Genomic DNA, 16,289 nt, shown 5'->3' with positions numbered 1-16,289 from the left:
GACAGAGGAGGGGGGGGGGGGGATGACCTCAGTCATCAGCACTCATCTAGCCAAATACATCATTACAGAGAGGCTTGTGTTCAGCACACTGCTAAATCACAATGATAGAGGCCTACATGAAAATATATAGTCTGTGTCCCCTGAGATAGAAGTCTCCTCCCAGAGCCCAGACACAATACAGACACTGATCACACCCACATGCATGCAGTTCGCCCTATTCTTGTGCTCATCATGTTACATGAGGCTGGGTGTGCTCTGAGCTCAGTGTCATCTGCACATCTGCAATAAGGCGGTCAGTGGAGACAATAGTAGCCGGCTATAAGTAATAATGTGTGTGTGTGGGGGCGGGGGGGGGGAGAGGGGGTAATAAGAGCAATCAGTAATTTGAGGAGTAAAGTTATAACTATGAGCTCAGCTATTACTATCATGTAGCAGCACAAGAGCATGGGAGGCTAGATGATGCTAGATAGCACCCCGACATCTGAACATGCATTAGTGACATGAAATAAGAACAGTTGATAAAGGGCCAACATCCCAAATCCCAGTGAAGAGGATGGCAGTCGCACTGACCCCATGGCTACACTCTCCATGGCTGCACTGATTACCCCTACTAATTATGGCTGCTGGAGATGGCATTTTTAGTGACAGAGGCATTCAATACACATCCTCATTAGCGTGTACTGTTGCCCATCACTACTAGGATTCAAACAAAGCTTCAGATCACTGGGACGTTTTCTGTATATGCACGAGGCACAGAATATTTTTAAATCCCTCATTAGGACAATTATGCAACAGAAAACAATTCTTACCCGGACTCTTCACAACATTGGACTAGCCCCAGTTTATTGGTAGTGCTTGTGTGGACTCCACAACTGCTAAGCAATGCTTTCACTGCTCCATCGTGCACCAAGCAAAATCCCTCTCCCCGCCTCCATAGCAACTTGGCCCTTCACTGTCACCCTCTAGACCAGTGTTCCCCAACCCTGCCCTCAAGGCCCATCAACGGTGCATGTTTTGTGTAAATCCACGGAGGTAGGTAATCAACTCTGCTGAGACACTAATAACCCCACCTGTGAATGGTTGTGGTTTCCTACAAAACATGTACTGTTGATGGGCCTTGAGGACAGGGTTGGGGAACTCTGCTCTTGACTGAATCCAAATATCTGTGGGCGACCATACTTGTATGCACAAGGTTGGCTTTACACTGGCAACATGCAATTATAATGTTTGCTCTCTGGGGCCCATATCAGTACATACTTCTACGGTATGCTGCTTTCTATGCTATCTGGTTAATATCACTGCCAGTAAAGTAACATTTCCATCTATCTAGAGTTTCAGTCCCACCAGTGGTTTGCTTCACAAGGTTTACAGAAGATTGTTCTACAGTTAGGCACACAAGATTCCACAAGACTAGAGTCTGAAGAAGGCCAGTAAATAAAATCTTATCCAATAAATAATATCATCCTGATGCAAACTTTCCCGCCTTAAAAGGAACCCGATGTAAGAGACATATGGAGGCTGTCCTATTTCTTTCCTTTTAAACAAAACCAGTTCCCTGGCAGTCCTGCTCATCTTTCTGGCCAGTAGTGTCTGGATCACACACCTTCAACAAGCATGCAGGTAATGAAGCCATGCTTGAGTTGGAAACATCTGATCTGCATGCTTGTTCAGGGTCTATGGCTAAGGATATTAGAGGCAGAAGATCAGCAGGATAGCCAGGCAATGTGCATTGTTTAAAGTGAGTCTAAAGCCTAAAAAAATACTCACCTAAGGAGAGGGAAGGCGCCCTACAAAGCCTTCCTGTTCCTCTTACAGTCCGCACGTTCCAGAGCTGGATCCCCATTAGCAGTCTCAGATCGATGGGTCACAGGCTTCGGCAATATACGGCAGCCCGTGGCTGCTGCGCACTGCTCATGTGTGAGTCACTCATGCTCCAAAAGATTGCTGAAGCCTCCCGCAGCGGCGGAAGTGAACAGTCTCCGACCCCCTGCACCGCAACAAACCACAAACATATGACCCTGCCGCAGAGTGTGCCGTCAGGGTTTAAATGCTTAGTACGCCCCTCGCCCAGTGACATACTCCCTGCTGAACAAGAAGAATGTCGCGCCATATTCCGCGGTTCCACACATGTGTGCTGCAACACCGCCGCCAACGTTTTAAGCTGTTTGCGTCGCCTATTGACTTACATTACTTCCACCGCTGCGGAACTTCGATGGTAATGCGTTGTTGCATCTGCGTCAGCTCTGTGGCAGATCAGACACTTCCGGCGCAACGTATTAAGTGTGCTACACCCCAATGTTTTTGCATTGCTGCTGCCTTACCCTGCGGTAAAACAGAGTAACACAAAGCAGGTTTACAATGCAAGGGTAAAAGGAACCTAAAAGGAAATAAATGTTTCAGTCTCCATATGTCTCTCACTTCGGGTTCTCTTTAACTAACGCCTAACACTAGAGAGATAATACATTATCCAGCCCACTAACTGGATGGGACCTATATAACACACATCATCCTTCAACTTTACTGCATATATCATCCTCATTTACACAAACTGCTAGATGAGGATTATGTACCAATACAAATGATTGCGAAGTATCATGGTTGTCCATAACAAACAGCTCAATTTCAGAATGAAAGCAATGAACATTTGACATTATGAAGTCCATTTGATTAATAACCCCATTTATAAATTATATTTGTTTTGTATGTGCTTCTGGATCATGTAGATGTTTTTTTCTTGCAGTGTGAGAGTCAGCTGATAGTAATGCTTCCCCGAGCCCTGTGTGGATGGTGTTGGCAAGAAAGACATAAATAAATGCTCAGCAATTCTAAACAAAGCCAATAGGAAAAGTTCCTTTTAGTTTTTATTTGAATATTTTGTGAGCATTGCCAGCACATTCCATATCAGGATACACAGAATCTTATCTGCATGGCAGCTGAGCAGCATTCCTCCAGTGGCTAATGAAATGCAGCCACTAAACTTTAATGTGGGCTTAGCTAACCAGAATCAGAGCTGAGGAAGATGCAACAGGGACTTATTAACACAGAAGGTCTTTCATCACAAATACAATAAATAATAAACTGAATCTTCAGTTAGGCAGGGGTCACACTTACCGGCTTTCGTACGCGTTTTCTGCACAGAAAAACTTACTTCAACTGAGAACTCATGTTAATCAATGAGCTAGGTCACACTTTAATGCAGATTTCGCATGCAGAAAAAAAACTGACATCTTGCGCAATTTGTCATTTTTCTATATAAATTACATTAGCTGTTGTAAGGTAGAGGTCACATTTGTCTTTCAGTTTTCTGAAAAGTGTAGAAACTGAAAGACAAGTGTGACCCCTGCCTCAAAGTATAGGTTTTTAGTATAGGTGCACTGATGCTTTAAAATCACAGAGCCATAGAATCCAAATAACTGAGTTGTTTCTAGCTATTTGGCCAATAAGTGGGTCTTCATGGCTGTACAGGACTGAGGTTAGGCGTCACCTGGAACCATACAGATTTTTCAGGTTTTTGGGCTCCTTTTGGCCTTCTGCACATATTCTCATCTTTTTGGTACTCTCCCGAGATAGGTACTCAAATTGGGCACTTTTTTCCTTCAGGGTCTCTTTACATTTCTTTTGGCCCTGTACAAAAAATGCTAGTAGTTCTGGTTCTCCATGAATGAACTGGGTTCCAGTAAGAAAGGCAAGTAAGAGAGATCAACTGTGACATCTGCATTTCCAGGAGGCAGAGCTGAAGGATTTGATACCTTTATTTGCTAAGAAGCTGGCTGCTCTCCCCAAGCTGCCTGGAGGTTCTATAAAGGTAATTCAAGCCATAACCAATTTAATCCCTGAGCGTATAAATCAAACCAATTGATAAAAATAAGTGTGATAAATAATTCAGGAGCTGAACAGCAACACTTAAAGCCCCCAGTCTTGATTGGATTTGCAATCCAAAGTTGGTCAAATCCTGAAATTCTGCTAAGTTTTATACTGCTGAACAAAATCATGAATCCACCCATGATTGATCAAGATTTTCCAATTAGGTTTTAAATCCGTTTTCCTTTCAAAAGTGATCATAAATTATCATCTGATTTCTAGGAAAGCAAACGATTTTGGGCAGATGCAAAGCACAGGCACAAAGAAAAGCGGAGCAGCTGCCAGAGCTGAAAGCTCTATTTCTGCCCCAGCTTTCTTGCTAAACATTCCCCAGCGACTTCCATCTGTGAGCGCCTACACACTGATGTCCATTCTCTGTTTATTGTCTAACTGCAAAGTACCCTTCCCAGTGTTACATTCACATGGGCTAAATCCCTCTCATCATAGATCCCTGCTGTCTGCTCTTTGATCTCTAGCAATAATACATGTGTACGCATACATATAAAAATGGCTACACTCAGAGCTTCTGAGAAATGTACCAGGTAGGACATGCAGTGACATGGAGAACAATGACATCACTGTGTGGCGACTGGAGGCTTTCCACAGAAACACCTACATGCAGAAACTATGAGTGACAGCTGCTGCATATAACTATATTTCCAAGAGAAGGGATAGTCACTGATGAAACGCACAGCATGCAGGTTGGATCATATATCTTTAAAAAAAATTGCAGGTGTTCCTCTCCTTGAACATTGTGGATTTGCCCTATGCTTTAAATGGCTATGAGACTATAACCTATGGCCATAGCCGGCCTGTGACCTGAGCGACCCGAGCGGTCGCTCAGGGCGCCGCCTTCCAAGGGGGAACCTAAAGCTGGCTACCTAACTGAGGGAGGGCACCTACTCCTGGCTATATACTGAAGGCATCAACACCTGGCTACCTATACTGGAGGTACTGACGCCTGGCTACCTATGGGGGGGGGGGGGGGGGAAGACCTACACCTGACTTCCTATACTAAGGACACCTATGCTTGGCTACCTATTTTGAGAGCACCTACACATGAGATCCTATACTGGGGGCACCTATACCTGGCTACCTACCAATACTGAGTCTGAGGGCATTTTTTTTTGGGGGGGGGGGGAGGGAGGGGGGCGCACTGCGGCTATAACGCGTGGTGAAAATTGTCGGTGCTGTGTTATCATTCCAAATGGGGGGGGGAGCTAACTGTCCCACTGATTGTTTTTATTAATATTCCTTAAAGTTTCTAGCCTTCATTTTTAAGTGTATTCAGGATAATGCACTCTTTCCACCCAGTATTAGTATTTTTCTACTATACATATGTGATGTGTCACGGAGATCTGAGAGTTTAGTGTGATGTGTCACGACTTCAAAAAGGTAGCTCAGGAGAAAAGGTGAATTGCATATGGGTCTGTGTGTGTGTGTGTGTGTGTGTGTGTGTGTGTGTGTGTGTGTGTGTGTGTATGTGTGTGTGTGTGTGTATGTGTGAAGAGGATGAAAGGGGGGGGCACCAAAATCAGGTTTCGCTCAGGGCGCTGTGAAACCTAGGGCCAGCCCTGTCTATGGCCTGTGTAGGCTCATGTAAACACATGCAGGCAGCATTACCTGGAGGGCAGCAGGTAGCAAAACTTGCTGGTCAGTCATGATAGTAAGTTTCAGGGCTCGCCCAGAGCATGGGATGAGGAATTTAAAGCAGACCTGAACTGAAAAATAAAAGCCAAATTAAACATACATCTTTGTCATACTTACCTCCCGCATAGTCTACTCATAAATCTCTTCCCCCTCTCTCAGGTTCTGTTTGTCCACTGTGATCAATGAAATTATCCATCCTCCATTTTAAAAATAACAGTAACAGCTTCCGGGTCAGCTCTCTGTTAACCAGTAATATTGCTTGAGCCATAGGGAAACATGGACATTACCTTGCACATCAGTTGTACAAAATCCAGAGAGAACCTCTCTGACCTTGAGTGTATCACATACACAGAGCCATTGGTTGTTGAATCGTGCCGCTTTGCTCCTTCACTCAAAAGTAACACCTGAAGGCAGAGTTCCCCCTTAGATTTGCACAAAGTTGTCAGGTAGATGCAGTGTTTTGCTGCTGTGGCCAACATATGGACTGATTTCGACCATATACTAGTGTGCTAGATACAGAGAATGGGGTTATCAATAAACAGTCACCTCGTACAAAATATAAAAAAAAGAAATTTTGCACGTCTAGGTAAATGATCCCCTGTGTGGCCTCAAGTCCCCGGTCTATGATCCCAAAAAGGCTTCTGCCAGTACACTTTGCATCAGTGACATACTGTAGATCACCACAGCAGCCATAACAACTCCTATGGGGCCCACAGCCAAGGGGGGAGCCTGCTGGTCTCTGCCAACGAAGAGGGGGTCACATGTGGGCCTTATGGTGTGCAGAGAAGTGAAAATTGTGCTGGAGAGAAGTGGCATCTCTCTAAGGGCTCTACCAACAGTTTACCTTCCTCCTACGTCATTGTATCCATGACTAAAGCACCCTGTCTCGCCACGTGGGTTACGTGATGAGAGGGGGGGCTGTAATCTAATCATAAGAACAGGGGGGGCATGGACAAGGTAGATGGTTGGTGAAGGCATGAGAGGTATGTCACTTCTCTCTAGTGCTCCACTCGCTTCTCTGCATATGGATTGGTTTGGGGGGGAGGGGGGCGGTGGAAGCTAATCTCGCTATCTACACAGTTCTGTGGGGCCTGTGGGATATTCATCTGGCTACCTATTCTGTGAGGGCTATTTATATGGGGTGGCTAATGTGTCTACCTTATATTGGGGGACTACCTATACTGGGGGGCACATCTGGCTACATATACTGGAGGTCCTTCTGGATACCCATACTTGGGGGAAATTCTCAAGCTACCTATACTGGGGTGTTACCTAATACTGATGGGTATCTGTAGTTACTTATACTGGGGGGGGAGCTACAAAGGTACCTGCATTTTGTGATGGGACTCTATGATTTTTATCTGCGTAGTTGACAATCAAAGCTAAAACAGACTTCATATTACACAGGCCTGTAAGACTGTATACGAACATGAAGTACACAGTTGGTGTAAGTAAAACTAACTTTGGATAGTTAAAGCAAGTCTCCTCCAATACAAGTCTGCCTTTGTATAATGGCCCGTTCAAGTCTGTATTTTTAGATATAATAATCTATTCTGAAAAGTGGAAAACTACAGATACAAATCATACAACTTAAAGCCACTGCCATTAGATACGAGCTATATAACTGGATTACTGTACATGGATACCTGATACACAGTTTCATCTATAACAGGTTGAGATTCCAGGCCTAGGCAATGTTCCTGAAAATGAATGCACCTCACTGAACGCTATGAAGAAGAGGCAGACTCCATATCACAGAGCTGTGCTATGTGCCTGTTCAGGAATGTTAGTCACTAAGCTGGCAAGTGTCTCGGGGACAGACATTATGTCATGGAGTTCACACCATGTCAAATCAGTACTATATAAGAAAATACACCATACAATATTATACTGCGTAAATGTGCAGGAGACAGTCACTGTGAATGCTACGTGTGTGACTGCACAAAGTAGTTACCCCCACTTAGTATGTCTATGAGCAGCCTCCAGGAACAAGTTCGGTACTGTAGACATAAACCTCTGTGCTATCTATGTAGCCTCTGCTGCATGCCCTGTCAGTGTAGGGACTGACTAATGTAACTGAGTTGTCAGTGAAGCAACTGCACTAGGTGTAATGTGCTTTCTCTGTGTGACTGTAACACAGGTTTTTATGTTACAAACGTCAGTGTTGCTTATATGACCACACAGGGCTTTGTGCAACACAGTAGCATCATTCAGCGATCACTAGGTGTATATTTCGTGGTACACAGCTCTAATGACTGTGTGGGTGCAGCAACACCCAGTGATGCATTCTTCATGTTATACAGCTGTATTGTCTGTGTGGATACAGTAAGGCCCAGTGATGTCCTTTGTGTCTGGGTGTTCTAGATGCATCTTCCATGCTAGCTCTATATGTGAGGGTACAGAAAGGCCCAGTGACATCCATGCTTGTGTGGGGACAGGGTGTTGATAGTGTTTTGGCAGTACTAATAAGGTACTTCTCTGCTGTCTGTGTGGGGACAGCGCAACACAGTGCTATCCATACTGTTGGGTTGTACTAGATGAATCGTTCAAGTTGTACAGCTCTGCTCTCTGTATTGGTTCAAGTAAAGGTGGCAACTAATAGTACAGTAAATATTTTCCGAACAATCACCACCAACCTAATAGAAGCAATCCAATCAGACTAAAGGAATTGTTCGGAAACCGATTGACACCATTAGAGGTACCTGATCTGATAGAACCTATGGTCACTCGTTCGGGAGATTGTATTGTTAACGGGAACCTAAGACCAAATGCGTCTATAGCTGTGTGGCTATGATAGATGCAACCTCCATGTTATACACCTCTGCTATCTCTGTGGGTACAGTACAGGCCAGAGCTGTCCATAGTGCCCATACACTCGTCAGATTGGCAGCAGATAGATAAGAAATGCATCTGATGATCTATCTGATGTGTTTTTAGAACATTTTTGACCAGGATAGAATTCCAATAGATTTCAGTTTGAAATCTATTGAAATTCGATCTGATGGCATTTTTTTGCCATCAGATTTCCATTAAGGCCAATGCAAAATGATAAGCAATCTCATCATATCAACCTAAATTTTCCACCCTGCCAGTTTGATGGAAATCCATCGAAATCGTTCGAAATCGGCCATCGATCGGGCGATTGGCCAACCGATTTGCGATCGATCGATCTGGATTGATCGGTCGGCCAGAAAATCGGCTGAGTGTATGGGCCCCTTTAAAGGTGGATTAGAACACCATATAGGGATTCTGTCCTACCTTCCGTGCCACTATGCTAGAGACAGACGTGATAGCTCAGAAATTCACAGAAAGATTAGATGATTAGCATCTGCACAGCACTGTGTAATTCACTGCGGGGACATACTGGGAGAGAAAGCAGCATGCAGCATGAGATTACAGAAGGTTACACAGGCCAGGCACAGAGCTTCACATCATCTATACAGAGCGACCACACTCCGACATCTGAGACACTTTCCCATTATCTGCCTTTCCTGCACCACATGATATTGGCCTTTTAAAAACAGAATATTCAGCTGCTCCACAAGTCCTACAGATGTCACAGCTCTAGTACAAATAACACACAATTGCTTCTCCTATTCCTCCATAAAGATTCCACATACACCCTTTAAAACAACAACAAAAATCATACGGTATGCTGAGTAATCAACATACTTTATTTTTATTGTAACATCCCCAATGCAAACAGAATACTACACCAAACACTACAAGTAGAAATGAAACCTTTACAGCTGTGACTCTCCAAGCAGTAATCTAAGGTAAGTTTCACTGTACACCCAAAATAAATATTGTAAAACTTGAACAAGAATCACTGTTCACTCAAAACAAGCTTGAGGGCTGGTGCACACCAAGAGCAGTTCTAAGCTTTTTTAAAAACGCTTGCGCTTTGAACAGTGCTTGGCTAATGTATTTCAATGGGATGGTGCACACCAGAGCGATTTGTTTTTTCCCCAAAAGCAATGTTGGGTTCTGCAGCATTTTTGCTGGTTTCTGGGGCGATTCAGCCTCAATGTGGAAAGTGGAAAAGCGCTAGATCAGAGCAATTTTCCAAGCATTTTTGTTACAGAAGCTGTTCCGTTACAGCTCTACTGTAACAATATATAAAAAAAACGCTACACAAACGCTAGGCATGTTTACAAAATCGCTCTGCACATGCCTAGAATCGCCTTAAATATCACTTCAAAAACTGCTAAGCGTTTGTTTTTACGCTTGCAGTTTTTGGTGTGCACTGGCCCTTATTGTACACCCAAGTCGCCTGTCACTGTTTATCTGAAACCACTCTCACTATACATCCAGAACAACTGGGAAACCCAAAACAAGTGCCACTTTAAACAAAAACTGTATTGCACACGAAAATCAGTTGCTGCTATACACCCACAATAACCGTGAATGTACACTCTGAAGTAGTTTTTTTTTCCCAACCAGAACAAACTAATCCGAGCTTTAAAGAGAACCCGAGGTGTGTTTAAAGAATGTTATCTGCATACAGAGGCTGGATCTGCCTATACAGCCCAGCCTCTGTTGCTATCCCAAACCCCACTAAGGTCCCCCTGCACTCTGCAATCCCTCATAAATCACAGCCGTGTTGTGAGGTTGTGTTTACATCTGTAGTGTCAGTCTCAGCTGCTCCCCCGCCTCCTGCATAGCTCCGGTCCCTGCCCCCATCCCTTCCCTCCAATCAGCAGGGAGGGAAGGGATGCAGGCGGGGACTGGAGTTCTGCAGGAGGCGGGGAGAGCAGCAGACTGACACTATAGAGATAAACACAGCCAGCTCTGACAAGCTGTTTGTCAGCAGCGTGGCTGTGATTTATGAGGGATTGCAGAGTGCAGGGGGACCTTAGGGGGGTTTGGGATAGCAACAGAGGCTGGGCTGTATAGGCAGATCCAGCCTCTGTATGCAGATAACATTCTTCAAACCCACCTCGGGTTCTCTTTAATGCTTTATTGTACACTTAGAACAAATGCTATTCTACCTATGCCCAGGGAAGGTGCTGCAGAAAAGGTCTCACTTTACATCAAAATTCACCATAACCATATAGCTTTATCATACATCACTGTGCACCCTGAAATTGTACTGACCCCTGTTCAGTCAGAGTAACTTTACAATAAAATCACAGCAAGTATCTCTTACCGCCAGATCAAACATAACTGCCAATAAGCATCACAATACACCCATCTCTGTACTGTACAACCTGAACAACCGTGTCTGTACAAGAGCAACAAGAATAACTTTAAAACCACAGCAAGCTTCACTGTACAAGCAGAGTAAGCATCACTGAACAACCATCCCTGCACTACTAACGTGTACGTCACTGAACAACCATTTCTGTACAACAAGCATCACTGTACAACCTGAGTACATATTACTGAATAACTATCAATGCACATATCCACAGCAAGCATGACTGTACAACCTGAACAAGCATTGCTGTACAACTGCAGAAAGCATCAATCTATAACCAGAGTATTCATTATTCAACAACTATCGTTGTACAACAAAAGCAAGAATTACTGTACAACCATGACAAGCATCCCTATGCAATCACTGAACAACCATCTCTGTACAACCACAAGCATCACGGTACAAAAACACAACAATCTTCACTATACCAAAAAGTCTCATTACATAGCTCCCAACTGTCCCTTTTCTGGAGGGACAGTCCCTCTTTGGGAGCCATGTCCCTCTCATGTAAAGATCTTTGTAAATATATGTATTTTTCTACTGAAATAAAATGTGTATAATTGGCGATAAACTTTATTCCTATCCTTTAAAATGATTTATTTATTATTTTCCAATGTTAATATGAAGGAACATGAACCAGGATAGAAAGGACCAGTGTCATTTGAATTATAAAACCACATATTTTTCTTATGAAAACTTTATGGTCTGCATCACTGGAGGCATGGCAGGGGCGTTATTAGGGGTGTGGCAGGGGTGTGGCCTAAATGTCCCTCTTTCTTATGTCAAAAGGTTAGTAGGTATGTCATTATGCAGATTTAAAACAATTCACTGTACACATAGATGTCTCAATATACCTGTAGATAGCAAAGCAAATTTCAATGTATATGTACAACTGTCACCCAGAACAAGCATCATTACATAGCAGGGTTCCCCAACCCCGTCCTCAAAGCCGACAGTATGCGTCTTGCAGGAAACCACTCATACTCACAGGTGGGGTAATCAGTGTCTTAGCAGAGCAGATTACCTGTGTGGATTTCCACAAAACATGCACTGATGGCTGGCAGTGAGGACAGGATCAGAGAACACCGCTACATAGGTACTGTAAGCATGTCAGCACAGGAACAACCTTTACTGCAAACCCTGTACAAGCCTCTGTAAGATACACCAATAACAGGTGTCACTGAATGCCCCCAATATGAGAGCATGTTTCGTCAAACACCTAGAACAAGAGACACTGTACAAGCTTGACTAAACTGTGACCACATTAGAGAGACAGTGCTTGTGGCACAAACCGTGCAATCATCAACATATAAAGTGGAAAAGTCTTGACTCCTGATAGCCTGACCAAGCATCAGCATGCATGTAAAACAAGCTTTATTGTGCATTAATGCACACCTAGCTTTAGCAAGCTTCACTCAAAAATTCTCTACAGTATAATATTGTCCAGGAGAGAGTTGAAAATTTTTTGAGCCAAATACCCAATGGACAAAAAATTGCTAATACATATGATAATATGTCATTGGCCATCTCCAATCTTGCACATCTAAACAACAAAAGTTGGCTTAACATCCAAATTGAGAGCAGCTGGATCATTCATATGGCCCACTCTGCTGTGCTGAGTAAGAAAAGACTAGAATTGTTTGAGGGGTGGTTGATATAAAGAATGTTGACAACTCCATTGATTTTCTAAGAATACTGTACTGGAGATGACAGAGAAAGGTTTTGGTTTGATGGATGGAATTAAAAGGGAGAAAAACTGCATATTATAGTAGAATCTAAACCTCTGGCTATAGTAAACTCAGTCCCCAGGTGGTGCCAATGAAACAACTGTATGAATATACAATTTGCGACGCATCCTGATATAGTAAATTAGGTACTTATCCGTTAGCCGGGCGCATCCAGCAGGTGGCGCTAATTACTATTCCCCCTTCAGGCCGACATGGATAGTAGGGAAAGATGTAACTCTGGTGGAGTTTTGTCGCCACCTAGAGGATGCGCCCGGCTAACGGATAAGTACCGTAAATTACTTGGCCAGGTCCCTTGGAGATTACTATAAAGGGATTCTACTGTATAAACATATTCTTTGTCATGACTGCTTACAAAGAACACTCTTGAAAAGGAGGGTCAAGGGAAAGCGAAGGAAAGATAGATGAAGTTTGGATTCGGCCAAAAATATCGAAGGGTGGACTTATTCCTTGGCATATGAATTTCGCTGCAGAGAAACTCAAAATAGGACATTGTGGAGTCTCGTGGTAGCCAACCTGGAAGGAAATGACATCTGAAGAAATGAAGCCAGGTTGACTGGACTGATTAATGAAGCCAAAATTCCAGAAATAATATTTTACATTTATATATAGTGTGGAAAGGTGTTCAAACATTTGGGGGTTTTAGTGTTGTTTTGGTTCCCTTTGGGCAAATTTCTTCTAACTTCCTGTCCCAAAGACCACCTAGAACTTTGTGGCCTTATTTCAAAGCTTGTAGTCCTAGGGGCAGAAAATGAGGACCAGCAATACAAACTTGTCTGGGATTCTAGTTGTCCTCTTCACTACAAAAATAATTTTATTGGTTAAGGTTTCTGTCACTGCTGTAGAATATTCTTTATTTCTGGACAGGAAATTATGGAAATTTTTTTCTAGATTGGATGACAAGAGTAGTAAAAAATCCAGGAAAGGTTCTGACAAGAGTAGTAAAAAATCCATTAATGGTTCAGCACTCTCACCATACTCTATTCAAAGCTAAATAAAAACAAAAGGAACAAAATCGAGGAGTTGGCGTTCTCCAATCATGAGGAAGTTTACAATACCAGGTCAAGGAGATGCAAAATAGTTCCAAGTTGATGCCAGATTATGCATATTTTTACAGTTTGATAATTAAGCAATCAAATTTATCTTGGCATGATTTGATTAGTCCATTTTCAAGATCCATACATTTACACACACAAAAAATGCATAATAGGGCATCATCTCAGAACTATTTTCATTTGAGGGTAGGAACACACCTGGCCATCTAAAAGTAAAGAGTATAAACTGACATGAAGGGTACGTAGGCATTTTATCCTGTAGGCGTGTGCTCCTTATCATTCAATAAATAGGGCTCGCTACACCACACAACACAGTTCCTGCACAGGAAGTCGCAACTGTGGGGCAAGATGTCTACCCACTATAGCACCAGTTCTCATCTAGGACTTTCCAAGACTGGGAACATTGGAGAACTCAAGTGATCCTACGAATCTGACCTAGCTTTATTTAAAATAGTTTCACAGGTGACAAACATTTGCAGCCCTAGTGTATAAGTTGTCTTCAGTTCTATAAAGCTTCTGAAAACTGTTAGAGACACCTTATTAATGGTTTTTTAAAGAAATGCCTGGGTGTAATTTGTGTTCGCTAGCCCATCAATAATGTGTAACTATGGAACATTCCACAACCATGACTGTATTCTGCAACAGCACATAATTATAAAAGAGCGCATTGTAATTCTATATGACAGGTGTCCAATCGGAATTATCTTGTTGGCAATGGAATATCAAGGCAAGCAAAAAAACATAAAAACATGTGCGCACCCGAGGTACAGTACTGCAGTTCATGGAAAACCTTACCTAGCAGAGAGAGCAGGGAAGCTTTCATACATAAATTACAGCATACTTGCTCATGGAATGGCACACATTCAAACTTATTCAACAATGTGAGTGTGCAGAGATCAGCAGTTTCTAAACTATGCTGTTTTCATCCATGCGGAAGGGGACAGTGCAGGAAAAAGGACATCACTGGCAGTCATAAAACTGGTAGAATGAGCACAGGCCTTTACACAGGACCTCATTCTCTAGAAAACAGAGCTAACCTGCACTGAAATAGATAGTGCCGTTCCCCAGTATACATCTGAGGGGTACATAGAGCAAATATTCAGCATTGCTCAGGGCTCATCTATAAGTAGCACCATGCTGCTCTGCATACTATGCATTGCTCTGGCAGGATATATATATTTAGTTAGACATTGTCTGCATAGCTCAGTGTGGTGCAGGTTCATGTAAACACACAGACATGGAAAGTGCTACTACTAAAGGGTTATTGGGCCACACATCTTACCCTGCGCTTCGCACCCCAATGGGAACTCTTCGATCGTGCTGGGAAAGTGGCTGAACCCAGCTCACCGAATCTCGAGCTTGCAAGCCAAATACAACAGGGCTCTGGCGAGCTGCAATCCACTCCTACCACTTTCTCCCAGCACCAGTTTGGTCCCTGAAGGCTGGACGTAGTTCTCTGCATGACAGGCATGTCTGATAAAATTTAAACTCCAGCTCCAAGCTTTCAGAGCGTCGCCCACCATCCTAAAGTTGTCTTCCTATGTCGGTTAAAGCCAGGGAAGCATGCAGAGTGAGCGACAACTAAAACAGAGAGATCTAGGGGGCACACAGAAAGACAAAGCACATACTGAGTGTCAAAGCTCAGCTGCTACATGACAGATGAACTGTGAGCATGAGGGAGGGAAACGGCCCTAGGCTAGCACTGATCACAACACAAGGGACAACATGCTAAAGGTGTACACATGCAATCCACAAGGGAAAGTAACGGAGAAACATACTTATGGAACAGAATAGAAACATTCAGCTAACAGAAGGGGAAAGCAGTTAGAAGGAACACAAAGCGATTCACAGCCTACGTCCACAGACACACAAGGGAAAAGTCCTGGCCGCCTGAGAGGCAGCTGCCACGGGCTCTTACCCCACCCTGCGCGTGCCTCTCCCCCTCACCCCCTGTCCCTCTCCACACCCCTCCCCTGTGCCTCTCCACACCCCTCCACTAGCAGCACCAGAGCTGACAGCAGCATAAGGGGGGGTTGAGCATGTCAGGGGGAATAGAAGGCTTAACCTGCCTATCAACACTGCCTAGACAGTCTGATATCTGACTGTCTGGGGGTACACTGTGTTTTTCTATGGGTGCCAGCCTATCTGTTTAACTGTGCCAAGCTGTCAGCCTGACTAAAGCAGGACTTTGCCAAGCTGTGCAGGAGCATGCCAGCTGTGAGTCACACAATGGTTCCACATGTGCACCTCACAACGGGTTAGCCAAGTGGCAAGGAATGTGTCAGTGGGTATCTGCCAGGGATGGGGCGTCTCAGGGGTGACCCTGTAGGGTTGCTGTGTGCTACGCAGGCGTGATGATCTGAACTTTGGAAAAACACAGTCACAGAATGGTTGGAAACATTACAAAATCCCTGTCACTTCCTTTCTGTGCAGCTCTATGTCACTCACCCGTGTCCCTCTGTGGACATATCCCTCTCTCTGTTCTCTATAGATTTCCGTCTTTCTCACGTTTCCTTCCTTCCTAAATGTTCTCACTAGCACACATTCAGGGACACGGCTGGGGAAGGAGGGAGAGGCGCAGCATAGACTGGGCACAAGAGGAGAGGGACAGACAAAACGTGCAGAGGGCAGACACAGGAAACAGGAAGACAACACGAAGAGGCCAACATGGGATTAAGACAAATGATAAAACAGAACAGTCAGGAGAACATGGCATTATTTAGTGATAAAGATTGCTGAGAGAAAAGCATAGGATGCCAGTCAAACATGCCAAAAGGC

The 16,289-nt window shown here is 43.8% G+C and overlaps 1 protein-coding gene across 3 annotated transcripts in view; it reads right to left on the bottom strand.

The window, feature by feature from the left end:
- Positions 1–16,289, bottom strand: part of ARHGAP23 (Rho GTPase activating protein 23) — a 180,985-nt gene that overhangs the window by 75,249 nt on the left and 89,447 nt on the right. For 2 of the 3 annotated variants that reach the window (XM_068262514.1, XM_068262516.1), the window contains exon 1: positions 14,794–15,408. The exons of the other annotated variant lie outside the window; for it this stretch is intronic. In XM_068262514.1, the coding sequence (XP_068118615.1) occupies positions 14,794–14,982 (189 nt within the window). In that variant the 5' untranslated portion in view covers positions 14,983–15,408. Of the gene's footprint in view, positions 1–14,793; positions 15,409–16,289 lie in introns of those variants that run through there. 3 annotated transcript variants of the gene reach the window in all.

Source organism: Hyperolius riggenbachi, chromosome 12, assembly GCF_040937935.1.
Source record: "Hyperolius riggenbachi isolate aHypRig1 chromosome 12, aHypRig1.pri, whole genome shotgun sequence".
Classification (NCBI taxonomy): Eukaryota; Metazoa; Chordata; class Amphibia; order Anura; family Hyperoliidae; genus Hyperolius; species Hyperolius riggenbachi.
This window is presented reverse-complemented; position numbering and strand designations above follow the sequence as displayed.